The sequence below is a fragment of the Hipposideros armiger genome, unplaced genomic scaffold (genome assembly GCF_001890085.2).
Source record: "Hipposideros armiger isolate ML-2016 unplaced genomic scaffold, ASM189008v1 scaffold_172, whole genome shotgun sequence".
In the NCBI taxonomy this organism is placed as follows: Eukaryota; Metazoa; Chordata; class Mammalia; order Chiroptera; family Hipposideridae; genus Hipposideros; species Hipposideros armiger.
Genome location: NW_017731522.1, coordinates 1,535,757 through 1,563,336, shown reverse-complemented (window position 1 = coordinate 1,563,336; position 27,580 = coordinate 1,535,757). Strand labels below are relative to the sequence as shown.

General features: G+C 40.1%; 1 protein-coding gene across 4 annotated transcripts in view; it reads right to left on the bottom strand.

Moving 5' to 3' along the window:
* SLC25A26 (solute carrier family 25 member 26) overlaps positions 1 to 27,580 on the bottom strand; it is a 149,172-nt gene that overhangs the window by 94,242 nt on the left and 27,350 nt on the right. For 2 of the 4 annotated variants that reach the window (XM_019652059.1, XM_019652056.1), the window contains 2 exons: positions 12,423 to 12,527; positions 9,970 to 10,017 (listed from right to left, as the gene is read on the bottom strand). The exons of 1 other annotated variant lie outside the window; for it this stretch is intronic. In XM_019652059.1, coding sequence (XP_019507604.1) covers positions 9,970 to 10,017; positions 12,423 to 12,527 — 153 coding nt within the window. The remainder of the gene's footprint in view (positions 1 to 9,969; positions 10,018 to 12,422; positions 12,528 to 27,580) is intronic. One more of the 4 variants, XM_019652057.1, reaches the window with a different exon arrangement.

The window sequence follows — 27,580 nt, the reverse complement described above, 5'->3', positions numbered from 1 at the left end:
TATAACGTTCAATTCAGATGAGGCTGTAAATCAGCACCTTGTTCAGTTTTTCGCAAATAAAGACAGGTCCTTCTATGAATGAGGAATTAATGAAGCTCACCGAAAGATGGAAAAAGGTTATTGAACAAAACGGGCAATGTATCATTGATTGATCCTTGCTCTTTATATAAATAAATGACCTTTGAAAAACATAGACAAAATACGTCAAGACTTTTCCAAAGACCTAATACAATACAGCTAAATTACAGACCTTATTTGAATTTCCCCCGTTTTCCCCCCTAATATCCTTTTTCTGTTCCAGGATCCAGCCTAGGATCCCACAGTGCATTTAATTGTTGTTTCTCCTTAGTCTCCTCCTATATGTGTTTTATCTTTATCTCTCATGACGTTGGTTGTTTTGTACAATGTCTCTATGTGGGTTTGTCTGATGTCTTCTCATAATCAGACTGAGCTTAAGCACTTTTTGGCAAGAAGACCAAAGACATGATATTGTATCCTTCTTGGTGGATCCTACTGGGGATATACAATGTCGACAGATCTTATTATTGGTGATGTTAACCTTCATAACTTGAATAAGGTAATATCTGCCAGTTTTTCAACTGTAAAATTTTCTCCCTTTGTAACTGAAAAATAGCTTTGGGGAAATACTTTGAGACCGTGACACTCATTTTTTTAATAAGTTAAATAAACTTAGTTCTTATCTTTTAAAGATTCATAATGAAGTATTTCAGGATTAAATAAAATAATATTATTCAGGAATCTTGGATTGGAAAATACCATTTATTATGCACGGATTTTTATTTTTCAATTTGAACCACTTGTAAAGGTGCCGAGCAATCAACTCCAGAGCCTCCAGGTTCACATACACTGAAATTTCTGCCACCAGCATTTAAAACACAGGCATTGTGTGCCCCCTAGTGTGTGACTCTGTAACAACTTTTGCATCAAGTTCAACAACAAAAAGCAGAGTATTTTCATAAAGGAAAAGAAACAACCTTCTCTCTCCCCAATTTCTGCTTCTACACTAGTCAATAAATTATCTGTTAATCACTTGGATAAGCACCAACACCATTTCAATGCCAAAGATCAACTTTTTCCCACCTATTGTGCTGTTTCTCAGAGCACATGCTGAAGTCCAGGGAAGAAAAGGGGTCAGAAGGCTAAAATCAGTCAAAGCATTTTTAAGCTTCCTTAACAAAGGCTAGATGAAAGAGGATGTTGAAATCAATTATTATTGCCCAATTTAGGAGCATCTCTTTGTGTTTTGCCCAATAGATGGCTCCATTTCTATCTTTTAGAATTCTCTAATGCTCAGAAATTGTGCTCCATTTCATCAAGTTAACAGATTCGGTCCAAGTCTTATGGACATACTACCACTTTATTTTCCTATGATTTACTGAAAAATCCTGAGAGGAATGAACAGTGAATTTACCTGCAAGACATGAATGAGCAGGAAGCAAAGTATAATAAGAAACACAGACTTTGGAGTCACACAGGTTTAGGCTCTGTCCCATATTAGTTCTGCCACATACTAGCCTAACTTTGCTTAACTTTTACAAGCCTCAGCCTACTGATCTGTAAAAAAAAGGTTAATATCTTACAGTTTTACCTAAGGATTAGAAAAATAAATGCAAAGTACATGATCAGAATTCAAATTGCAGTTATTATCATTATATGATCCTAAGGTAATACGCAACCAGGTAGTCAAACCCGCAGGTAAACATTTTCAATAATTCCCTTCAACCACAATCCTGAATTACACATAAAAATTCTAGATTTTACCTTCATACTTGGTTTTCTTAATATATAAATATAGTGTCTTCTTAATACTCCTTATAAGATGGTGTTTGTTCAGACAATAAGATAGTATATGGTACTGAGAATCTCAAGAGTAATTTTGACCCACACAGTATTCATTGTACATAATTTGCACGTGCCTGATGAAGGATTTTCTTCATGAATAACTTGTTTACTATTGTCATATGTCATTTCAAAAAGTGTTTTACATACATAAAATATTCATAGGAGCAACCCTTTACTAGAAGCGACAAAATTAAAATAAGGGCTGTTTGTGGAAGGCACAAGAATACCAGGAAATATTCTAAGACAAGGAGAAAATTAACCTTACTGGAAGTGCAGAAAGTTTATAAAGCAGAAAACCACTAACTAGCCTGGGAATTAAGTGAGGATGCCATAATTCTTGCCAAATGCTTCTTAGCCACAGCACGTGCTGGAGATTTGAAATATCTAAGTGTATAAAACTAGTCTACTTTTGAGAAGCATGTATGACTAAGTCATTGGTTTGTTCATCAAATATTTTTGGAGTGTGCTATGTCGAGCACTCTTCAGGTACTGCATTAAGAGGAGGGAACAAAACAGACATGGTGCGGTGTATATTCTAGTGGGGGGAGGGAGGCAGGTAATAAGTTTGTGAACCAGAAATAAAGCTAATTTCCAATAATGGTTCATGCCAAGGTCCCACATGAGTGACTGTGGTTGGGCAGGTCGATTTGGGCTCGAGCGGTCACAGGAGAGCCCTCAGAGACAAGAAGCAAGAACTAACGCTGAGCTACTGTGCACGCACACGCCACTTCTTTGTGAACATCTCTATCTAAGCAGACTCTCCCTTCTTGTTTATGTCCTGATAATTTTTGTTTTCATGTCAGGTAGACTTCCAGGTGCTGAGAACTTACTTTGCCCAAACTTCTGGCACTAATGCCTACCTAAAGGTTTAAAGACTGAAGGAAGTTATAAATATTGGCTATTAATTTAAATATTTATCTTCCTCCCCAGAAAAACTTAGCACATGAAGTGCAAAACTTACAGCACACCGCAGCGATTAAGATCATGGGCTTTGGAGCCCTCGGTGCTCTCCCTAATGGATGTGAGAGGGGGCAAGTCACAATCTTACTCAGCTTCAGTCTCTATAAAGCAGGGATCATGCTTCGGTTATTGGGGGGACTTTATGAAATAAAGCTTGCAGAGAACTTAGCACAGGGACTGGAACACTGTAAGTACTTAGTAAGCATAAGGGTGCAAGGGATGGAACTTGAGCTAGGACTTGAACAGACAGAATGTGGCAGATATACTGTGGGGTGACTCAGTAACAGTGGTACCTACCCCCCCTTAGCCTGCCTTCACCCACTACACTGAAAAACTGCACACATACTCAACCTCCCAAACCCATGCAACTCAGGGAGGCCCTAAGACACCTTGCCCAAAAAAGCTCTTATCTTCCAGGTAAACAGAGTGACAGGTAAGGCTAGTATCGCCTCCTGCCCTTCCCACTTCCTGCTTGGAAAGGGCCCACAACACCTAAAAGTGCAGCTGCCATTTTGTAACTATGAGTAAGTTACCAGGGCATTAGGGTTCGCCAAGCAGAATGAAACAGCCCTCATTAAACCAGTACACCAGCCTTAGAGTATTCTTGCTTTAGGAGAGGGGGAAAACCTTATTTGGTGCAGCCACTGAAGTGAGATTTTCTACTATCAGCAGCTTAAGTGCAATCTAAACTGACACACAAGATGAAGGAAGAGGGTATTTCACATGGATGAAAAACACAAACAAAGGAACACCACAGATAGACCTACTTTAACAGTATAGTTTATGATACTAACATTTAAAATGAAGAATTAACTTCCACCTTTATCCAACAGCTTCTTATACATTTACACTGAAGACACGTGTTACTGCATTTACATCGCAGCAAACCTGATACCGGGGGCTGGTGTGCCTTCAGGATGACATGGCCCCAACAGGCAACAACGGAAACACGCAGCCTTTTCCAACTGTACATGCAAATGAAATGCATCCAAAGAATGAGAAGTAAATAGCAGCTGGTTTCATATAAACAAAACATGAGAAAATATGCACTGAAGGGCTAAAGTAATTTTTCTACATTAAGATAATTTTACTAAATTGTTCATTCTAAAAATGTTTGTTTAGATGATGAAAAACTGTCGGCTACAATCTATATTTGAGTAGCAATAATTTTAGAGATGTCTTCATAGAACATCTCTACAGTAAAGTTATAATAATGTAAATGCAATTAGGTGACTCGTTTTAGAAACCTCTGTGATTAAAAGGAATATTTCATTTTCATTTGTTTAATATTTGTATTAATAAGAATGTCTCATTACACATTTACTGAAACCCTGAACAATAAAACAGTGGACAAATTCCAAGAACAAACAGATTTTTTTCTTTTCCCATGAAGCTAACATTATGGAATTTTAACAGATGTTCTATTTGGTCATAGTTAATAAAATGAATTATGTAGGATTAAAATAGGGTTCAATATGTTTGCATTGGATTTTAACTGAAAAACAATTTCACATTAAAAGTTTGGAAAGGCTTATAATCACTTTTTTTCCTTTTCCTTAGTGGAATTAGTAAGATGTGGAAAATAAGTGAATTAATTACAGCACTTATTACTTTTCTAATGAAACCAGGCTTTTAAAGACTATTTTTTCAAGGTTTAAGAAGACTTACATCTTAGAAAATTATAAACTCTTCGGTATTTCATCCCCTGTCTAAAGCAAGGATCTGACAGTGTAGTGTATCCACAAGGGGAACTTACCAGCCTGCATAATTCCAAGCCCCCTCACAGCTCCCTGAGTGTTCTGAATAGTCATGGTGTCCAGTAGCATACGAACAAAAAAGAAGCAAACTTAAAGAAATAAAAAAACAACAAATATCTACTGAGTGCTGACTTTGGAAGGCTAAGTTATGCTAGAGCCTGTGCACGCTTCAAAGAGGTGAAAACCCAATTGTGGTTTTCAAGAGGAATTTATATGCTATCTGAGAAGACAAGGCATAATTATATGTAGCCAGACAGAACTGAAATGTAAAGATAAATCAAAAACGAAAGAAAGAGGTAAAGCAAAGAAAACATTTTCTTACAAACACACACAGGGACAGATGATACACAGCACTCTGATACAAGGAGAAAAAATTCTCATCAGATAGCATAACTTTTTTTTGCATTTTTACTATCATTAAAGCAGGAACTAGTATATAGGCTTAAGAACAGTAAATAAGTAACAGAAGTTCTTTCTAGCTATGGATGCTTCAAAACATTTTTCAACAGAAAACATTCAAGTGTTGCAATCCCAGTAAAAAAGCCTTCCTCTAAATAGGTAATCTTATTTGGGAAATAAATTCCAGTAAATAATCAATCTGACCCAAATAAGAATAATAATAAAAATTTTCCAACCCACTTACATTAGTAATTTGATCAGCTCAACCATCAACACACTTCAATTGCAGCTCAGAAGCTTCACAAGTAATAACAGTTAGCTGACCTCTAGTTCAAACACAGCTATTGTTATCCATTATCATGAAATGGCATTAACATGTTTAAATGCAGGCAGATCGAGGTTCCTTCCCTGTTCAAGAACCTACCAACCTAGGGGCAGGTTTCTCCATTTCTGAACCTCCTAGGATACCATATTGCTGTCATACCTCCTTCCTGAGACTGCTGTGGGGTTTCAACAAGAAAAATCTATGCCAAGTCCCCAGCGCAGATGGGCTAACTCGGGCTCAGAGAAGTTCAGTAACTTGCCAAAAGCAGACAGCTGGTAAGACAGAGTTGCATTCACACTTAGGTGTCACTTCCTGTCAAAGCCCTTTCAGTTACCAAGAACACTACTAAGCACAGTTAACATTTCTTGAACACCTACTATGTGACAGGCTCTATAGACAGTACTTCATATGAACCTCCTCTCGTCTTACAATAACTTTAGCATAATTCAAATAATCAGTAAAGGAATAATATAGTTCTCAGGTATATTTTAACAGGTCCAGTCTCAGCTAAAATTAAAACTACAGGGAGATCCTTTTTCACCTCTTAGATTGCTAGTGCTGTTAGCGAGTCAAAAGAAAACAGAGCTTCTGCAACTGTTAGCAAAAGTGTCAACTGGCACTTCCCTTAAAGGGCAATTTGGTGATATGTATCAGAATTACAAATGTCTATACATCTTTAACAAGCAAGTCCACTTTTGGCATATAACCTACAAGCATCCTCGGCCACGTACAAAACGACAGAGGAACAATATTATTCATTGTAGCCTGTTTGTCATACCCACCAATGAGGAACTGCGGGAATAAAACAGTGCCTCATTTGTACAATGGAGTGCTACTCAATTATAAAAAAGAGAGGGTGCTCTTTATGAAGTGATGTCAAGTGATCTCCAAAATATTTTGGTTAAGAAAACAAACAAGGTGGGGCCAGCCGTGTGGCTCAGTGGGTTAAGAGCTCACTCAAGAGTGTGAGCTCTGAGCAACAGGGTCGCCGGTTCAATTCCCAGCCCAAGCTGAGTTGCTGCTGAGCTGCCAACAGGTGGCAGGATGGCTCAGCTAAAAAAAAAACAAAAGAAAAGAAAACAAACAAGGTGCAGAATACCTAGGATAGAGTGACTCTGGAAAAACACACAAGACACTTATAAAACATGAAGAGCTGGGAAAAAGGAATTTAGTGGGCAGACAGCAGAACTGAGAAAGAAACCTTGAAGGGCAATCCCTGAGGCTTGACTCCTAACGGTTCCTGTGTCCAGCCACCAGATTAGGGGAAATTTCCACTGCTTGAAATAGACACAATAGAGTAAGTAACTTTGGAAAGCTGCCATATCTACTTGCAAGTGAACTTTCCAATCAGAATGGTAATTTCTGCATCTAAGAGACGGTCTGAGGGCCTCAATGAGCTTACAGAACAGACTGAATGACTTATTCTGGCCTGCTTGATTGCTTGATTTTGATTGCATGTACATATTTGACTGCATGTGTAATAGAATTTCGTGGGAGACTTGCTTTCATTGAAGCTTGGTAGCAAAACTGGGGAGAGAGGGGGAGAAAACCCTCACCAATCTCAAATCTCTTTAGTGGCCACTCTTATCTACCAAAAAGAAGCCAGGAGTTATTCATTACCAAAATGGCAAAATCCTGCCATTGCGGCAGGTATAACCAGCATCTCACTGTCAGATGTGTGCAGATAACAGTCAAACACCAGTAATTCATCCTCCAACTCCAGGGGACATATGTCAGGCTCTTTCAAGGGCTTTTCCACGTGTTCCACTCCAGTCCCCTGTAAAAACATCCCTCTGGGGTGAGATGGTCAATCTCTCCTCCTGGCAAATACCCAGCTCGGTTGATTCTTTCTTGAAGCGCCCTCACTAGGCTTCAGGTAGAGGGAAATCACTCTTGCCTCTTCTATAGGTATGAAAACCCCAATTCTGCTTAGATGAGCAAGGTACACGTGTTCTTTCACACCCTATGCCTTTGCTCGTGTTGTCACCACTGCCTGTCTTCTGGAATACTTCTAATTGCCATTCCTCCAAGAATTAAGTCAAAGCTAACTTTCATTAATGCAGCAAGTACTAACTGGGCACCACTCAGGCACTGCTTGGTCTGTAGTCCCGGCTGCATCTTGTATACACATATCATGACAGCACTATCACACTGTACTGGAGCGTCTACTCCCCTCTATGTTTTCCCACCAGGACGTGAATCCTTTAGGGCAGAAACATTCTATGTGGTGCCCAACACACAGGAGACACTCTTCAATTGATTGCTGAATAGAATTTGTGGATAAAACGCATTTGCTGAGCTTAATTTATTCCTACTGCTTTTGAAACAACTTGCCTTCCTTCGCTTTCTTCCCTTATAGAAGTCCTAATTTACATCCAACATCATGAGGCGGCTAGCCACAGAACTCTCAGGACAATGGACCCTTTGAAACAAGCCTGGCTATGAAAGCAGCTGTGATTTTGCTGCCCATTTCCATCTTATTGTAACACCACCGCAGAACGATGCTTGGCCGCATCTAATTTGGCCAAGATCATGAGAAAAATGAACACTGAAAGGGTGAGATAAAGAGTATAATCTGTTGACCTTGCTTAGACTCGGTCTAAAATTCACAGTAACTAAAATCATTTAGGAGAACATCAGGGATAAGCATGCAATCTCCACAAACACCAGACGTAGTACAAAACGTGACAACATTCATAAAAATCAAAAGAACACACAATCTACTTTATAATGCATGAATTCAAACTCCAATCTCTTTCTAATGGGTTACTGCTAGGGAGACAAAACTATTTTAAAGAAAAAAAGTGTACACAGAATAAACATATACGTTTCCTGGTGATTCTCACTAAGGCTTCAATGTACTTTCTTATTGAAACAATCAAACAAGCTCTTGGCAAAAAGATTTGACATTGGTGTCAGAACAATGTAAGAACTGAAACTATGATGCAAAAATTTTGTTTAAAGCAGATATATCACTTCTTATTTTTCTCATTTTGAAAAGTAGCTATGTTTCACTCAGCAATAACTCTTCTCTCATTCTATCAGAGAATCTGTACAAAAGCAATATTTCAACCAAAATCAGATCTGAAAGATCTTTTATGAATACGGATAATGCAAAAGACCCCAATTAAATTTCCAACAAAGCACTGCCATTTTGAGTAAACAAAGTCATCTCAGTAAGGTCGCACTATTTGTAAGAATTTCAGCCTAGAAATTAATTACTAGTGTGACATATGTCAAAACAAATTTTTAAAAGAATAGAATACAGTTGTAACCATGTGTTTTATCTATTTATTTGTATGCAAAACCAGTACTCTCTGGCATGTAAATATATTCATTTATTCAGCATCTCCCAGAAAAATAAAAAAGGTTCATTGCCCCCTCCCACACCCCCATATTTTTCCAGCACCCAGGTGAAATCTGAGTAAACAACATGTGTTTAGTAAGTCAGAAAATAAGTACAGAATAAAGATATAGTGCAGGTGATATTTTTGAAGGGCAGAAGTCATCTTCACACAAATGACTAATTTTGAAACATTCAGTTTGCCTTCCAGAGAAATTTTTCAAAGACAAACATCACCTGCACCACACCACATTAATGTGCAAATCAAAGCTTTAAATAACAGTTCTGGTGTTTCATAAAGAATACCAGAATCTAGAGTAGAAAACAAAAAAAACACTTGGGAATAAAACTAGAGATTTCAAAGAATTTCAATATCCTGCTAATTATGACAATATTTATTTAAATTAAAAACATTTCCATAAGTGAAAACGTTTTAGCATCCAAGGAACTACACATAGAAAACAAACGTATGCAGATGCTCTTTTATGTTTTAATAGAAAATTATATCCCAATCCTTTTCACAAAGTATACATACATCAAATTATGTTTTACACTTTAAATACCTGACAAATTTATTTGTCAATTCTATCGCAATAAAGATGAAAAAAAAACCAAAACCCTAGGATTTAAACTCATTAAAAAAGAAAAGTGTGTCCCAAACCAACAACTTCTCTTATATCTCACATATCTATAAATCAACTTTTGAACTTCAAATTAGCTTTTTCTATTGAGGCAAAAATTAAAATATGCATCCTGCAGTAATATACTGAAATCCCTTTGCCTTTTGAACCAAAAAAAGAAGAAACTTACTACATATTAAAGCACAGAATTTTGGAGCTGGAAGGCCCAGGAGGTGAAATGGCTGGTCCGGGCACCAGCCCACAGGCCACCTGCAGCCCCAGGACGCGGGGCCAGGCTGAGCTGCCCAGCTCCCCATAATCTGCTATCAGGAAAACAAGAGCTGAGTGCATGGCACAGACTTCTGAGACACTTGTCTCTTAGGCTGCTTCTTTCATTACTAATTTTTCATTAATTCTGTGTATTTCAGTAATTAACTTGCTATCTTACCCTTCATAGTTATTTCCTAATATTTCTGCTACCACAGCCACTCTCGAATTACAACGAAGCTACATACAGCCTGGGCCATTCTGACCACTGGACTGATCAGTCAGCAAACCCATACCCATCTACTAGATGTAAGAACAGCATCTTAAAGTGATCATAATTTCCCTTTTTAATTTTTAAACCAGTTTCTCCAAACAAATTTACTGAACAAAACATATCATTTTTTGTACTTCAATGTTGGAAATTAAGTTTGTTACCTCTCTTAAAACTGTGCTTTTGTAGCCTCGATACAATCCTTGGATGCCCTGAAACAAACAAAAGGCCGAAAGCTCAGAAAGTTAGAATGGCGGAGATTCTGGATGACATTCTGAATAAATCAGGTTTACCTATTCTAAAGCTTCAGTTTTAAAATGTTCACAATGACCACAGTTCCTTAAGAGGTTAAGGGCTCTAAACCGGCCTAAGGTACAGAAAGCTCAGGTCAGCTCCCTTTAAAGGGGAACATCTCTTGGGCCAGCCGAGTGGCTCAGTTGGTTAAGAGCTCTCTCAAGGGCCGGCAGAGTGGCACGTTGGTTAAGAGTTGGCTTGGGAGGGCCAGCCGAGTGGCTCAGTTGGTTAAGAGCTCGCTCAAGAGTTTGAGCTCTGAGCAACAGCGGTTCGATGCCAGCCCGAGCTGAGCAGCCGCTAAGCTACCAATAGGTAGCAGGATGGCTCAGCTAAAAAAAAAAAAAAAAAAGAGATAAAAGAGTTGGCTTGGGACACCAGCTTTGAGCAGCAGAGCCCCAGTTCGGATCCCACATGAGGGTCAGTGATGCTGCGCCCTCTACAGCTAAGATTGTGAACAGCTTTACCTGGAGCTGGGCTGCTGTGAGTCGCCAGTGACAGCGTAGGCTGCAGCCCCTGCTGCAGTGGGCTGCCGTGAGCTACCGTGAGCAGCCGGCAGCCACTGTGAGCGGCCGTCCAGAGGCTGGCAAGTGACTGCCTCACCCAGGAAGAGTGCAATGATAATACCAACATGGGCCAGTGAAGCGACGGCCTCCACAATTAGACAGAAGAACAAAAGGATAGCAACTTGTCTGTTCCCCTTTCTCGATTCCCCAACGCTGTTCCCCTTCCCCAAGTCCCCAGAATCTTTAAAAAAAAAAAAAAAAAAGCTTGCACAGGAGTGTGAGCTCTGAGCAACAGGGTCACCGGTTCAATTCCCGACCCGAGCTGAGCTGCTGCTGAGCTGCCAACAGGTGGCAGGATGGCTCAGTGAAAAAAATAAATAAACAAACAAAAATAATGGGAAACATCTCTAATCATAAAACTGACTACATATTAATTTAGCTTTAGCTGTTTTCAACATTTCTTCTGAAAAGAATATTTGAGATGCTTTAAATAAATATATTTCCAAAAGCAAATGCACACAGAATGGTGATTATCTTGTCCTATAAAAACAGAATTATATTTCATAGTTTCAATAAGACATCAGAAATTCATTAATAATTTCTCAATAGTGATAAATACCTCCAGACGAGACTTGGCTTATTATCTATTTAACTGTCCACATGATTCAACAGGGATCCTCTACTGGATTGATCTCATGCATATAAGTAAATACTCAATATCTCTTCACTTAGGTGACAGAGAGACCATCAAGAATAACTTTTCTAGGGCTGGCCGTGTGGCGTGTTGGTTAAGAGCTGGCTTGGGATGCCAGAGGGCCTCGGTTCGGATCCCACATATGAGGGCTAGTGACACTGCCCTCCACAGCTAAGATGCTAAACAACAGCTCAACCTGGAGCTGGGCTGCTTTGAGTTGCCGGCGACAGCATAGGCTGCAGCCCCTGCTGCAGTGGATTGCCATGGGCTACTGTATGTAGCCAGCAGCCAGCGTGAGCAGCCAGCAGCCGCAGTGAGCGGCCGTCCAGAAGCCGGAGACTGATCTGCCTCGCCCGGGAAGAGCGCAATGATGGTGCCAACTTGGGCCAGTGAAGCAACGTCCTCCACAGCTAGACTGAAGAACAAAAGGACAGCAACTTGTCTGTTACCCTTCCCCTAATTCCCCAGCACTGTTCCCATCCCCCAATTCCCCAATAAAAATCTTTAAAAAAAAGAATAACTTTTCTAAAACCTAGACTCATTGAAATTTTCATGTGACCGACTTTTGTAAAAAAAAAATTTTTTTTTAATAATTAAGGTTTCTGTAAAAACTATAAAGGAAAGCAGCTCAACGGTCCCTAGTCACATGGCCAGCAGGGATGAGTTCTGACCCACAGCTTAACACAAACCGGTAAAAGAAAAATTACACTTTGGTACAAATATTATGACATTTGTCACAATATCAGACCATTACTACACTTCTCTTTCATGGACCCTCAAATTCTGTAGTGATGTTTTAATATATCTTCACTGGTTTTACATATTTACTATTTGTTCCATGTCTGAATTCAAAAGAACTATAGGATGATTACAATGTAGGACACACATACAGTGGTGGCATTCAGTATGTGTTTGTTTAGAAATTTGAGGAAAAAAATATTAAAATTAAAATTGAAAAACAAAGGAAAAACAACGATAATCTTGGCATAAGCAGTTACTATAACTGGACATTACATTTAGTTTTAAGGTCCCCTATAGGACCCCTCATATGAGACTCAGTGTTCTTATTAGCTACTATAAAATCTTTCTCAATAAAGAAAAAGGAGAGCTTAAAAACACATCTCACCTCATGATATAAGATGTTAGAGAAAATCTGAAATGTTCTCGAAGAAGCAGAAACCTGTGCCCTCTGCTTAACTACTTCAGAAGGAACTCGAATCAGGCAGGCAACCTAAAATATACAAATTTAATTACATCCTAACAAAGTAGTAACTCTATGAAAACTGAAATTTGTTTCATAAACACAAATTATAGTATAAAAAAGTATAATGTACAGGCTTAGTGCAAGATATCAAAAGGTTTTTTTTAACCTATAACACTTAGAACCCTAATGGCCATGTGCTGTTTTATCAGCTCAAAACCTTTCTTTCCTTGTTCTGTACAGACCCTCCCACCTCCCACCGCACTGTTGTGAGCACATCTGTCTATGAGCCCCAGGACAGCAAGAAGCACATTTGCTCATGTTGAAACCCCAACACCTATGGTTCAGCATCTGGTCTTCACATAACAGCCTCTTCAAACATGTCTGGTGAAAGAATGAACCAAAAGGGTCTTTGCTTTACTGTCAATAATGCACCCAATGGTAGAGGCAGGACTGATCATCAGCTGGTTACCCTCAACCTTACATCTCAACCCTGCAGCCTCAACCAGCTCCCAGCCCCAGCACCCCCAATCTCCCCACCACGTAACAACCGAGGAGTAACTCCAGGCACTCTCAGACCCTGCTCCTGCATTCAAATTAACATAGGGCCAGGCTGGTCCATACTCACATCTGACCAGTCAACAAATCATTCTAACATCACCCTTTGTGACATGCCAGGGAGAGGTATATGCCACCTCAAATACACACTTCCAAGACTCTGCCTTCAGTAAACTACTTATTTTCAGAAATTAGAAATTAAAAAATTGGTCAATTACTCACACCTGTCATCAAAATGACAAAAGATAATAAGTGTTGGCAAGAACATGGAAAAAATGGAAGTCTTATGCACTGTTTATGAGAATATAAATTGGAACAACCACTATGCAAAACACTGAAAATAGAACTACCATATGATCTAGCAATTCTACTTCTGGGTATATAGCCAAAGTAAACGAAATCACTATCTTGAAGAGATATCTGCACCCCCTTGTTCACTGTAGCATTATTTATAATAGCCAAGACATGAAAATATTATGGGTCAATTGATAAATAAAGAAAATGTGGTATACATATACCATGGAATATTATTTAGTCATAGAAAACAAAGAAATCCTGCCACTTGTGACAACATGGATGGATCCTGAAGGCATTATGATAAGTGAAATAACTAACTCAAGAGAGCAAAAGACAAATACCATATGATCTCTTACATGTGGAATCTAAAAAAAAATCAAACTATAGAAACAGAGAACAGACTAGTGGTTGTCAGAGGTAGGGAGTGAGTGGGGGGAGGGAGTGGGGGCGAGGCGGGATCGGGGGTGCAAAATGGGTGAAGGTCAAAAGGTACAAACTTCCAATTATAAGATAAGCTCTGGGAATGTAATGTACATGATGACAACAGTTAACAACACTACACTGTATATTTGAAATTGCTAAGAGAGTAGATCTTAAAAGTTGTCATTAAGGGGGCTGGCTGAATGGCTCAGTTGGTTAAGAGTGCAAGCTCTGAGTAACAGGGTCACCGGTTTGATTCCCCACATGGGCCAGTGAGCTGTGCCCAGATGAGCTGCCGCTGAGCTGCCAACAGGTGACAGGATGACTCAGCTGGTGAGAGCACATGCTCCTAACAACAAGATTGCCAGTTCGACTCCTGCAACACGACACCTTAAGCTGAGCAGCCGTGAGGTGCCTACAGGAGTCCGGATGGTGACTGGACTTGGAGTTGAGCTAGCTAGCTGCGCCCTCCACAACTAAGATTGAAGGACAACTTGGCTGTTCCCCTTCCCCAATTCCCCAACACTGTTCCCCTTCCCCAATTCCCCAATAAAATCTTTAAAAAAAAAAAAAGCGGTCATTAAGGAAAAAATTCTTTAACTATATGAGATGATGGATGTTAACCAAACATTATGGTGATCATTTCACAATACATACATATATCAAATCATTATGTTGTACCCCTTAAACTAATACAATATTATATATCAGTTATTTCTCAATAAACTGAAAAGAGAAAAAAGAATTGGTTAAACCAAAGGAACTCTAACCACAGGACAGAAGGCAGGGGTAGAGAAAGGGCCTCATGGTACAGAGAGGGAAACATATGATCTGATCTTTTAAACTATTTTAATGAAGTCCTGTATTTAAGCCTCTACACACTCAGCAATCTGCCCAAGATATACATTTTTTCTGCAACTTAGATTTCACACACCTGACTCTGGTGTTCAATGTCTTGCATATGGTTGAGATTCATTTTAAAACTTTTGGACTTTAAAAAATATGGACAGATGATTATAGACATATATATTTATATATGCACACATATATGTAAATATATAATATATATAAATACAGTAATACCTTGGTTTGCGAGCATAATTCGTTCCAGAAACAAACTACTCATATTGCAAGACATCGCTCTTTTACCACGTTAAAATGTACTAGAAATGTTTGCTTGTCTTGCGGAACACTCGCAAACCAAGTTACTCGCAATCCAAGGTTTTACTGTACATATATTTGAGGCACAGTAAGTAATGTGGGCAATCTTTCTTCAGTGACATATAGTAGAATGGAAAGCGCAACAAGAAATTTAACAAAACCATCCCACCAAGCAGAGTATACAAAAAAACTCGAAAAGGTTTGTCCTTTTCAATCTGTCTTCTCCTGATTCCTAAACTGAGATTACTACCCAATTGGATATTACATAAGGCTTTGTCTTTCCAACATTAAGTGGCTCTAAGGTACAGATCAGTAAACTTTTTATGTAAAAGATCAAATAGTAAATATTTTAGCCTTTGCAAACCACATGGTCTGTCACCAACAAAGACCACAACAGTGGTTACTCAGCTCTGCTGTGGGAACACAATAGCAGCCACAGAAAATTATATAAAAATGAATGGTGTGGCTGTGTTCCAATAAAACTTTCTTTACAAAAACAGGTGGCAGTCTGCCAACCCCTGATCTAGGTATTAACCCCAGCAAATTCTTCTTTGGTATTAGCCTTGGCAAGAGCAGAGTAGGCATAGAACAGATGCAGGCGTCAGCACCCCAGGATACAAGGGACAGAGATGGCTGACATGATGTCACGGGGTCACCTAACATGGGCATATGATCTCTAAAGAATAGCCCAAAAGTAACAATGCTTTATGTTAAGGCACTACTACAACAGGTAAGATTATAACAAAGAATTCATTACCTTAAGTCACTTTTCTCCGAAAACAGACAAAACAATATAATATGATTTCTATTTCTTCATTCATCAAACACTCAAATGCTTTTTATTTGCAAAGGTATCTGCAATTTGGGCCAACTTATCTTTCTGCCTACAGTCTCCCTTCAAGCTTACCTAATTCAGCTCAATGAAAACATACTGTGCCCGATACTGCTGCAAGGTAAAGAAGAGTAAGATGTGCCCTGGCCTCAAAGAACCCACAGCTACATATAGGTAATTTCAATAATATATAGCGAAAAAAAAGAGGCATAAACAAGTGTAGCAAGTGGAGAGGAGGGGTATTTAAGGCGACCACTAGACTCAGGGAAAACTACCAGAGGTTATGCCTTCATAGAACCTTCCAAATGAGCCAAAATTAGCTGGCATGAAAGGTGAAAAGGGCATGATGGGGAGAGAAAACAATAAAAAGCAAAGCACATAAATACAAAAGCAGGTGGTCAGGGGTAACAGAGCCATCCCATTTCAAGACAGCATTCCAGTTTGTATCCACCCATACCATTCCATGTTACGAAAACATCAAGTTTAAGGTCAGGAGTTGGGGAAGTAAGACTGGACCAACAGACAAGGAAGCCCGACGTGCCACACCAAGAAGCTTGGACTTCACTCCGTAGACAATGGGATCAACTGAAAAAATGCAAGCAAAGGAATGATAACCTGCGCTTTAGGGAAATCACTCTGGCTGCAGTAGGTAGGACAGTTGGAGGATGGGGGAGAAGACAAAGGTAAGAAGCAAAGAGGGAAGATAAAGAGAAAGCAGAAACAAGTTATGACGCTGTTGCAACAATTCTAGAGAAGATGCCAGGAAATGAAAATGGCTTATAGCAGAAAAAGCGTCAGATCTGAGGGGAAAGTGAAGAGTAAAATGCAAGTACCTGGCAACTAACAGGTGAGTAGGAGTGAGGAAGTGAGGAGAGGGTACCGTGCTCGTACAATCTAGTGGCGCCACTAACTGAGAGCAGGGGTCAGAGGAGGAAGAGCGGTTTTCGAGGGAAGAGGATGAGCCCAGACTGGGAAACGCTGAGCAAAAGTCAGTGGGGCAAGGAAGGGGGCTGTGTCTAGCCAAGAAAGAAACACACAGCTACAAAGCTAGAAAATAACAGCTAGAAATACAGACATGTAAGTCATCGGCATATAGGTGATGGCTAAAACCAACAGGAGGTTAGATTACCCAAAGAAAGAGCACAAAGGGATGATCAAAGGGCCACGAATGGAACCCTGAGGAACACCCACGTTTAAAGGATAAACAGAAAAAAATTGATCAGAGACACACAGGAGGACCAGGAAGAAAGCATCACTGTAGAGAACACTTGTCTTCTTCGACTGCCCGGTTTTCGTTTCTCCTGTGAGAGGCTTCCCAGTGCGGGAAAACAGAGTGTCAGTCCCTCCCTGCCCTGGGCCTGGCAGGGGGAGCACAGTCACCGCCAGGTTGGGCTAATCAGATGCGTCCACCCGTGGATCTGACTCCTGAGTTGTGCTGGCCAATACACAGGCTACTGGCCCCCGGGGGTGGCAGAGCACCTGCAAAGGGACTAACACAGCTGAGATGTGCTGTACGTATAAAACACATTGGGTGTCCAAAACTTGCATGAAAAAGTAATGTAAATGTCCTATCAATATATCTTTTATATTTAAATGTTGACTATGTACGTTTCAATAAAATGTTATTAAAATTCATCCTGCTGGTTTTTTCACTTTTTTAGTGTCGTTACTAGAAAATATAAAATTGCATCAGTGTCTCTATGGGACGTTCATCACAGCAGTAGCCGCAGTATCCAGTGGGCAGTGCCAGAGGCAGGACCTCCCACACTGGCCCTAAGTGCGGGCCTGGCGGCCATTCTCGCCACGGCCTTCCTTCCCATTCATTCCCCACCTCAGTCTCCAGCCTGCCATGTGTTCTTACCGCCATCTAAGTCAATTACAGAAGGAACAGCATTTTGGGATACAAGTAGCAGAGCACCAACAAGTGGCTTGGACAATGAATGACACTTAATGATGTCACCCAGCAGGTATTTTGGTAAGAGGCAGTTCAGCATTTAGTGCAGGACCTCAACAACATGAGCCAGAACCAGGCTCTTCCGTCCTCCACCACACTCGGCACGCTGGCTTTCCTCCGTAGGCTCGTAGCCTCATAAGTAGCATGTTAAATCCTATATCCTCCAGCATCATCTTGTCACACAACTGGGTCCAAGGCAAGAAGAACAGTCCCCCTCTTTTCTCTTACATGGCCCCTCGCAGTGTTCACCTGCACATGTGGACCAGAACTAGATGACATGGCCACCCCCTAGTATGAAGACTGAGAGCATGTCGATTTAACAAAGGGTTGGTGACATTGCCACCCAAACCAAATTAGTATTCTGTTAGCAAGTGAGAGGGAAAGGCAATTTAATATTGTCTGCCAACCTTCCAAAAACATCATTTTTCCATAGGTTACCCAAGATCAATTTCAACTGCAAGCAACCAAGAACTTACTTGATATTCAAGAGGGATGGAGTCTCAAGTGGAGACTCGCAGAGCAGTGGGTCAAGTGTCTCAAGCAGTGTACACATGAGGGTTAACAGAGCTCCCAGAATTGTTTCAGAGGGCTGAGGCAGGAGGCCCATTCCCGAGAAGTCCTAAGTAACTTCAACAGAGAGACGGGCAGACGCAGACGCCCACTACAGGACGTGGGCTAAGACGTTAGAAGATGATTCATAGCTAAAGGCAGTTCTATGTCTTGTTTTATTTAGGATGGCAAATATCTGCACACAGGATGGGGAAAGTGGCAACAGCCAAGACAGAAGCTAACAATCTGGAAAGAGATGAGGTGATACGGGAGACCCCAGAGGCGATGAGAAAAGGCAGCAGGAGCCCCAGCACACGACCACACTGCTGTGATTGCCACCGTTCGCCAGGGTGCCTGCCCCTCAGCCCAGGGCGCCATTCCCTGGGTCGACACGGCGCTTTTCCTTCAGGGCTCAAGTCCAGGGGGGACCTCAGGCCCAGGCTGGCCCCAGCTCTGTCAGTGAACTCGCAAGCATTCCCTTTGCCTTCCTGGGTCTAATTTTTCTTATTTGACTTGGTCCAGAAATCCTGACACTATCCTCTTCCGTCTTGATTGCTATAATTCTTAATTTTCCCGAATCATACCTTTTCTTCTTTATCTCAGAAGAGTCCTTTATTTTCCAAATAAACTATTTCTTCCTTATTCTTACTGCCCAAAATAAACTATCTTACTATGATACTTTTTACTTTTAACTCATAGCACATAGTTTTTCAAATATATTACTTTCTCTTCTATTAAACCATAAATAAATACTGTGAGGGTAAGAAGAAAACATGCATCAACCTTACTCAGCAACTGGGGGCTGGGGGACTCTCTCTACTGGACTTTTTCCCCCAGCTTTATTTAGATATAATTGACAAATAAAATTCTATCTGCTTTTTTTTTTGTATTACTTTATGTAGAAAGCAAATGAAACTATCCAAGAGGAGGAATAAGACCAAAAATCAATCATTTCCACAAAAATGACCTTACCAATACTCTAGCATTTTTTAAAAATATACTTTTTTCTTTGTATCGAATAGACTGCCTATATATTCAGTTACATAAAGGCCAGAAAAAATAGAGTGGAATTACAGGTGATATTCCTCCTTCTTTTCTGCCTACCTACATTTTCTAAATTCTCTACAATTAACATGTATTATTACTTCCTATGTTTTTTTTTAAACATAATTTCAAAGGGCAAAAATAAAACAGATTCTGAGTAAGCAAATAAAATGAAAGGGCTACTTTAAAATATGTTTCTAGATGCAATCCTACTTATTGGCCTTGACAAAAACAACATTTATTTTTTAATTTAGTGACAATAACATACATAAAAACACATTAAACAGCTTATACTAAGGCCTAAAATTGGGTCAAAGTTATGTTACTCCTGATAAGAATGAACTTTTAAACCCATCCTTATAAAACCAGGATAGAATATTAATAAAGTCTTGTGAAACTTACATGAACCTAACAGGACAGCTCCTAGCATCTAAAAGTCATTAAATTAATGAACATAAATAAAATAGAAAAGATAAAAGAAAGAAAAGGGTAGACGAACTCCTTGTATTTTTCAATTCAAGAGGTCAAGAGAGAAACATGACCCCAATATGTCAAGAAAATAGGCATTTTCTACTTTTGTGCCTCGGCATAAATATTTATGGAACTTCATGCTTTGTAACCCTCCATGTTGTTACATTATGTTTTTCTTAAAAATACAGAAAGAGGAGAAAAACTTTGAAAAGGTTCTCAGATGAAAACCAATCTCACTAACAGAAGGGGTACAGAGCACCCAGCATGGCTCCCTGACTTCTGTGGCGCGGGCTTCTGGCATAAGAGAGAGGCCACAAAGCGATGCCTCTATTTCCTCCAGTAACTCTGCTGCCTTCCATTTGCTTTTCTATTAACTCTGATCTTTCTTAGATTTGAATTTCAACTACAACAGAGTATTTCATTGCACAAGAACAAAAACCTGTGGTTCTATGAAAGAAAATAAAGGCAATGTCATCTGGGGTGTCTCCTGGTAAATCCATTCTTTAGAGCATTTTTTCCTCCTAAATCTGGGGTTCAGTTCATTCCATGACACAGGAACGGTGGCATTTTCATTAAACCCAAGAATGTTTTAGATGTTAAAGTTCTATCCAACAACAAGAAAACTAAGGTTTTCCATAAAGAAATCACACAGCTCCATCTTTTATCAAGCCTGAAAGGCAATACTGGCTTCATATGTTTAAGCATACCAAAAATTTGATGTACTTTAGATTAAAAATTGTTTGTAATAATGAAGCTACTACCAAGGTTTTTCTTTCTTTGACATAAAAATTTTTTTGATATGATTTTATTTATTTTTGCAATGGAGAGCTGACTACCTCCTTTAGTAGTTATTAAACAACAAAATGCAAAACTACAAGTCAAAAGACAAAGTGTATGAAAGGGAAAATGTTACAGTCAACTTCAGCCTCATGTTAGATAAAATGAGTGAAGGCAGAGAGAAAGAAGCGTGGTGAGAACAAGACAGATGCTGCCAAAACCTCTGGTTCTTTCACTGCCACAACCAAATTCCACGCCACACATCATGTGCCAGCATTTTACAGCCTCACTTCCAGCCTCTCGCTCTTGAAAGACTCTTCAAAGCCACTAGGCATCACCAATAGTATCTTACATTAACATTATATCTTGTTTCCCAACTATTTCAACATAGTTCACAAAAAATTGCCTGATTTAAAAATTATCTTTTTTTTAAGAAACTTAATCAACAACCTGAAAATATTCCTGATATTAGAAGCCACTTATGTCAGTGTTTTATACATAAATCAATCTGAGATAGTAGAAGTTACTGAAGGTCAGAGAACTACTTGGTTTAAGGAGCAAGGATGAAACCCAAATCTTTTCATTATCATCCCCAGAATTATTTTTCATAAAAGGTATATTTACACACATTTAATGGACTTAAAGTTTCAAGGTTTAACATTAGCCAACTGTTAATGTTTAAACAGGAAAATCTATACTAACTTCAATAGACACTTAAATTGAATAGAGCCAATCAAAGTAAAAAGAAAACAAAATTGTTTTGGACTTTGCAGAGTAAACTCAATGTGGCAAATTAATAAGAGAAAGAGAGATTTTTGAAATGCACAGTTTACTCATTTGTATTTTATTCCACATTCTTTGTGTAATTCACAAAATTCTTCCAGAAAGCAGGTTCTCCCAAATTAAGAATACCTAATATATCTTTCTATAAAATTGAAACCCTATAAACTGAACAGTTCATCTGTGTGTCAATTCTGCCATCTTCTGGTTACAAATGGAATCTCCGCTGTTGATAAAAATCCAAACAATTTATCAATCATAGTGCACTCTCCTTAGGGTTTACATTTTACCCACTGATACTGGGGCATAAGTTCATCACACCTTTCTTCCTTCTAAGACTCTTTCCACATATACAAATAGCCAATAAGCATAAGGAAAAAATTTTAATATCCAAATAGTCTTCCCAACAAAAATAACTGCATCATTTATTAGACCCTGTGTCTAAAAGTCAGTCACATAATTTTATATATCCCAAGAGGTAATCCTCAAAAAAGTAAAAACTTTTGCATCTTTCCTTAACAGAAATGAACCATGATTTCACATTTGGTGACAAAAGCCTCATGGATAGATTTATAGATTTCTACCAAAATAAAATCTGAAAATGGAGGAGGTCATAAAGGTAACTGCATTAGCTTCCTATTGCTGCTATTACAAATTACCACATACTTAGTGGCTTAAAACAACACAAATTTATTCTCTTAATTCTGGAGGTCGAAAGTCCAAAATGAAACTTACTGAAATAAAATTGTCAGCCAGGTGGCATTCCTTCTGGAGGCTCCAAGGGAACATCTATTTCCTTGTTTCTAGAAGCCACCTGCAGTCCTTGGTTGGTGGTACCTTGCTCCATCTTCAAGCCACAGCATGGCATCTTAATCCTCTCTCTCTGACACTCTGGCTTCACTCTTATAACGACCCTGTGATTAACCTGGCTACATGGATAACACAGGAAAAATCTTCCCAGTTCAAGATCCTTAAGTTAATCATGTCTGCATGTTCCTTTTGCCATGTTAGGTAACACATTCACAGGTTTTGGGGACTAGAACATATGGGGGGGGCGCATTATTTTGCCTACCATAGTAACCAACAGCAAATTTTAGAACCTGACCTTTTCTCATTTTGAGAAACCCAGAGTGATCTGAATTCTTCATATTATCCAAGTAACATGTTTCTCATCTGCAGTTCTATATCAGTTCTACCATTTTTAAAATATTATATAAAAAGTAGAAGGCAAAGGTGTTCCTGGAAGTACACAGAGAAATATTTGTCTATTAATTCTGCAATTTTATTTTACTGTCCACAGCAGCTGGGAAACCTTGAGAGTGTCACAAAACTTCTTTGAATTTCAACTTCATCTTCTGAACTGATAGCCCTCCCAAAACTATAAAATTCTAAAAATGTGCTACATACAGCAATTTGAGTGACATAGGACTAGAAGCAACATTTACTGGACACTATGTATCAGATGCTAGGCTGAGCACTTTTTAAGGGTTGTATCATGTAATCCTTATAAGACTAGGACGGGGTTGCATTAACCCTGTTTTTCAAGATAAGGAAAATAGCAGTTCAGTGAGGTGAAGTAAATGGCCTACAGACACACACCAAATACATGGACAAGTCACGGTTTCGACCCTGACCTGTGCAACCTGACAGCTCATGATGCACACACTGACTCCTTACAGAGGCCCTCAAAATATTCTCTAGTTATTTAAAAAATGTATCCAACTCATTTATACAATCCTCAAGGACAATGATCATAATTCTTATTCTATGTTTCTTAGCACCAATCAGTGTTAGATATACAACAGGCATTCGAATATTGAAAAGGATTGTAAAAATGAATAAAGAAAACCTCTTTCAATATGCAGTTGGGAAGCCATTAAGGGAGAGCTCTCACACACTACCACTCGTAGCAGTTTCCACAACCAGCAAGAAGAAGGAAGACATCTTCCTTCCTGGTCTCAGCAACAACTGCCCTCTGCTTCCACTAATAAAAACACAACACAAGCTCAAACGCTCAAACCCCCCCGAGGGACTCCTGATCAAAACAGCCTTCCCCGGTATTCAACTCCCTGACTTCAAATTACACTACAAAGCTATTGGGTTGTCGGAAAAGTCATGACGCATTTTTGCAACGAAAAACATAGAAAAAAATACGTCATGACTTTTCCGACAACCCAATACAATATATAAAACAGCATGGTATTGCCACAAAAATAGACACACGGACCAATGGAATAAAGAGCCCAGAAATAAACTCACACATATATGGGCAATCAAATTTTTTAAAAGGAGCCAAAAACATACAATGGAGAAAGGAAAGCCTCTTCAATAAATGGTGCTGGGAAAATTGGAAAGCCACATGCAAAAGAATGAAACTAGATATACTGTTGGTAGGAATGAAAAAATGGTGCATGTAATGCAGAGCCAGTCAAGATGGCAGAGTAGATAAATGCTGTGCTTGCCTCCTCTCATGACCACATCAAAATTACACTAAACTACAGAAAAATCATCAGTGAGAATTGCCTTAATTCTGGCTAAACTGAAGCCCTAAAAGTAAGAACACATGGAAAAAGCCACCTGGAGACCGACAGGTGAGGCAGAGGTACGGAAAGGGCTGATCCCACACTCTCATGTGACCATTAAAAATCAGGAGGGATAGCTCAGATGTGGAGGTCCCCACCAGAGAAATGAGGGGTCCCAGCCCCACAACAGGCTCACCAGCCCAGGGTCTCAAGCCAGGGAGAGAAGTCCCCATAACTCCTGGCTGTGAAAACCAGCAAAGATAGTGGCTGAGTGGGACGGAGGGCGGCTGGAGTCCCAGGGGCTCCTCTTAAAGGGCCAGTGCATGGATTTACTCACTGATGGACTGACTCGCGCTGAGCTCCAGCACAGGGGCAGCAGCTCGAAAGGTGTCAGGGACATACAGGGAGGAACTGAATTGTCTGGCTTTAGGGTGAGAGCTGGAGGGGCAGCTTTCTTCCAGACAGAGGAGCTGGTAGAAGCCATTGTTTCCTTGTTGAGGCTTGCCCCTTCTAGGCATGCAAATGCAGGCGGCCATATCTGACACATTTTGTTCACCCTGATTCCATGAGATCCAGCCCCATCCAACTTTCAGGCCCACCTAAGCTGTTACCAGTGGCTTTTCCATATAAACAGCTTGGCTTGGCTTATGCTGCAGACTTTGCTAAAGTTTCTAAAAGGTTCACAAAACCCAAACAAACAGCATCTGGCTTTGGCATGTCCCATATCTCTGGCTGAGCAGCCCTAAGCCCAGCACTAATGACAACTGGCCTTGATTTGCTGCTTGGCCTATCGAAACACCTCCAAATCCAGCGCAGATTGCTTTGTGGCTCATGCCAGGCAGGGCACAGGCTGTGGCTGAACTTGGCCTGCAGCGCGTCCCCTCCCAGGAGGCCCCAGGACTGGCACATCAACTGGCCAACTTCGGTCCCAGCCGGGGCATCACTCCACAAACAACACACCCAAAGGGCAGAGTGGGCAGGCACCTGAACCCCGCTGAAGTGAATCCTGCTCCACAGGGTCAGTCCCTGCACCACGGCTCCTCCACTGCAGTCATGACCAGGCCTCACAACCACTCGCCCGAGGGTCAGTCCATCCCACTGATGTGCCAACAGCAACCAAGGCTCAACTACAACAGGAGGGCACACAACCAACACAAGGGACACACCTGGAGTACCAGCTCAGGTGCCAGGGAGACGGTGCCACTGAGCCCCACAGGACACCTACTACATAAGGCCACTCTACTAAGACTGGGAGGCATAGCAGCTCTACCTAATACATAGAAACAAACAGAGAGGCAGCCAAAATGGGGAGACAAAGAAATATGTCCCAAATAAAAGAACAGAACAAGCTCCAGAAAAAGAACTAAACAAAATGAAGACAAGCAATCTCCCAGATGCAGAGTTCCAAACACTGGTTATAAGGATGCTCAATGATCTCAGGGAGAACTTCAACAAAGAGATAGGAAACATAAAAATGGAGACAGAAAACATTAAAAAGAACCAGTTAGAAATAAAGAATATAATAACTGAAATGAAGAATACTTTAGAGGGAATCAACATTAGATTACATGAAGCAGAGGATCAGATCAATGATTTAGAAGTAGCAGAAAACACCCAATTAGAACAGTAAAAAAAAAAAAGAAAGAAAGAAAGAGAAAATGAGGACAGTTTAAGGGCCTCTGGGACAACATCAAATGTACCAACATTGCACTGTAGTGGTACCAGAAAGAGAAGAGAGAGAGTAAGGAATTGAAAACCTGTTTGAAGAAATAATAACGGAAAACCTGATGAAGGAAATACAGAACATGCCCAAAAAAAATGTATACACATTTTAAGGAAGGAAAAAACTGTGTTAAAATTGTAATGCTCAATATATACCAATAACAAAAGATGAATACAAGTCATGTTTGAGTTCTGCAATTATAAGACATGCTCAAAGTAGTTACCATCAGCATAATTTTAACACAAGCCCAGGAAGCACAGAGAGTCCCAAACAAGATGAACCCAAAGAGCCCACACAAGGACACATTATAATTAAAATGCCAAAGACAAATTAAAGACAAAGAGAGAATCTTAAAAGCACCAAGAGAAAAGCAGTTAAGTTACATAAAAGGGAGCTCCCATAAGACCAACAGCTGACTTCTCAACAGAAACTTTGCAGGCCAGAGGGACTGGCACAAAATATTCAAAGTGATGAAAAGCAAGGACCTACAACCAACTCTATCCAGCAAAGCTATCATTTAGAATCGAAGGACAGATAAAGAGCTTCCCAGACAAGAAAAGGCTAAAGGAGTTCATCACCACCAAACCAGAATTACAAGGAATCTTAGAACGAATTTAAGATGGGAAAAAAAAAAAAAAATCAGGGCCAGCCGAGTGGCTCAGTTGGTTAAGAGTACGAGCTCTGAGCAACAGGGTCACTGGCTCAATTCCCACATGGGCCAGTGAGCTGTGCCCAAGATGAGATGCCGCTGAGCTGCCAACAGGTGGCAGGATGGTTCAGCTGGTGAAAGAACATGCTCCTAACAATAAGGTTGCCAGTTCAACTCCTGCATGGGTTGTTGGGCTGCGCCCACCCGCAACTAAGATTGAACATGGCACCTTGAGCAGAGCAGCCGTGAGCTGCTGACAGGTGGCCGGATGGCGACTGGACTCGGAGCCGAGCTAGCTACGCCCTCCACAACTAAGATTGAAAGACAGCTTGGCTGTTCCACCTTCCCCAATTCCCCAACATTGTTCCCCTTCCCCCATTCCTCAATAAAATCTTTTTAAAAAATCAAAATTATGAATAAAACAGCAATAACTACGTATCTGTCAACAATTACTTTCAATGTAAATGGATTAAGTGCTCCAATCAAAAGATAGGGTGGCTGAATGGATAAGAAAACAAGACCCTTACATATGCTTCTTACAAGAGACTCACTTCAGATTGAAAGACATACAGAGCCTGAAAGTAAAGGGATGGGAAAAGGGATTTCATGAAAATGGAAACAAATAAACAAGTAACTTGAGTAGCAATACTTATACCAGACAAAATAGACTTTAAAATAAAGGCTATAGGGTCAGCTGAGTGGCTCAGTTGGTTAAGAGCTCGCTCAAGAGTGAGAGCTCTGAGCAACAGCGGTTCGATGCCCAGCTTGAGCTGAGCTGCCAACAGGCGGCAGGATGGCTCAAGTAAAAAATGAATAAATAAATAAATAAATAAATAAATAAATAAATAAATAAATAAATAAAATAAAGGCCTTAAGAAGAGACAAAGTAGGACTGAGTAATCCCACTTCAGGGTATTTATCCAAAGAAACCCAAAAGCTACATCAAGGGGACATGTGCACCCATGTGTTCATTGAAGGATTGTTTACAATGGCCAAGATATGGAGGCAGCCTGGGTGTCCATTAATGGAAGAATGGATCAAGAGGAGGTGGTACATATATACAATGGAATATTGCTTGGCCAGGAAGAGAATGGGTTCTTGCCATCTGCAGTAGCCCGGATGGACCTGGAGGGTGTTGTGCTGAGGGGAATGTGTCAGACAGAGAAAGACAGATGCAATGTGATTTCACTTACATGTGGAATCTAAGGAACAAAATAAACAAACAAAACAGAAACAAACTCAGAGATAACAGAGAACATATTGATGGTTGCCAGATGGGAGGGGGGTTGAAGGTGGGTGAAAAAGGAGAAGAGATTAAGAAGTACAGATTGGGGCCGGCCGAGTGG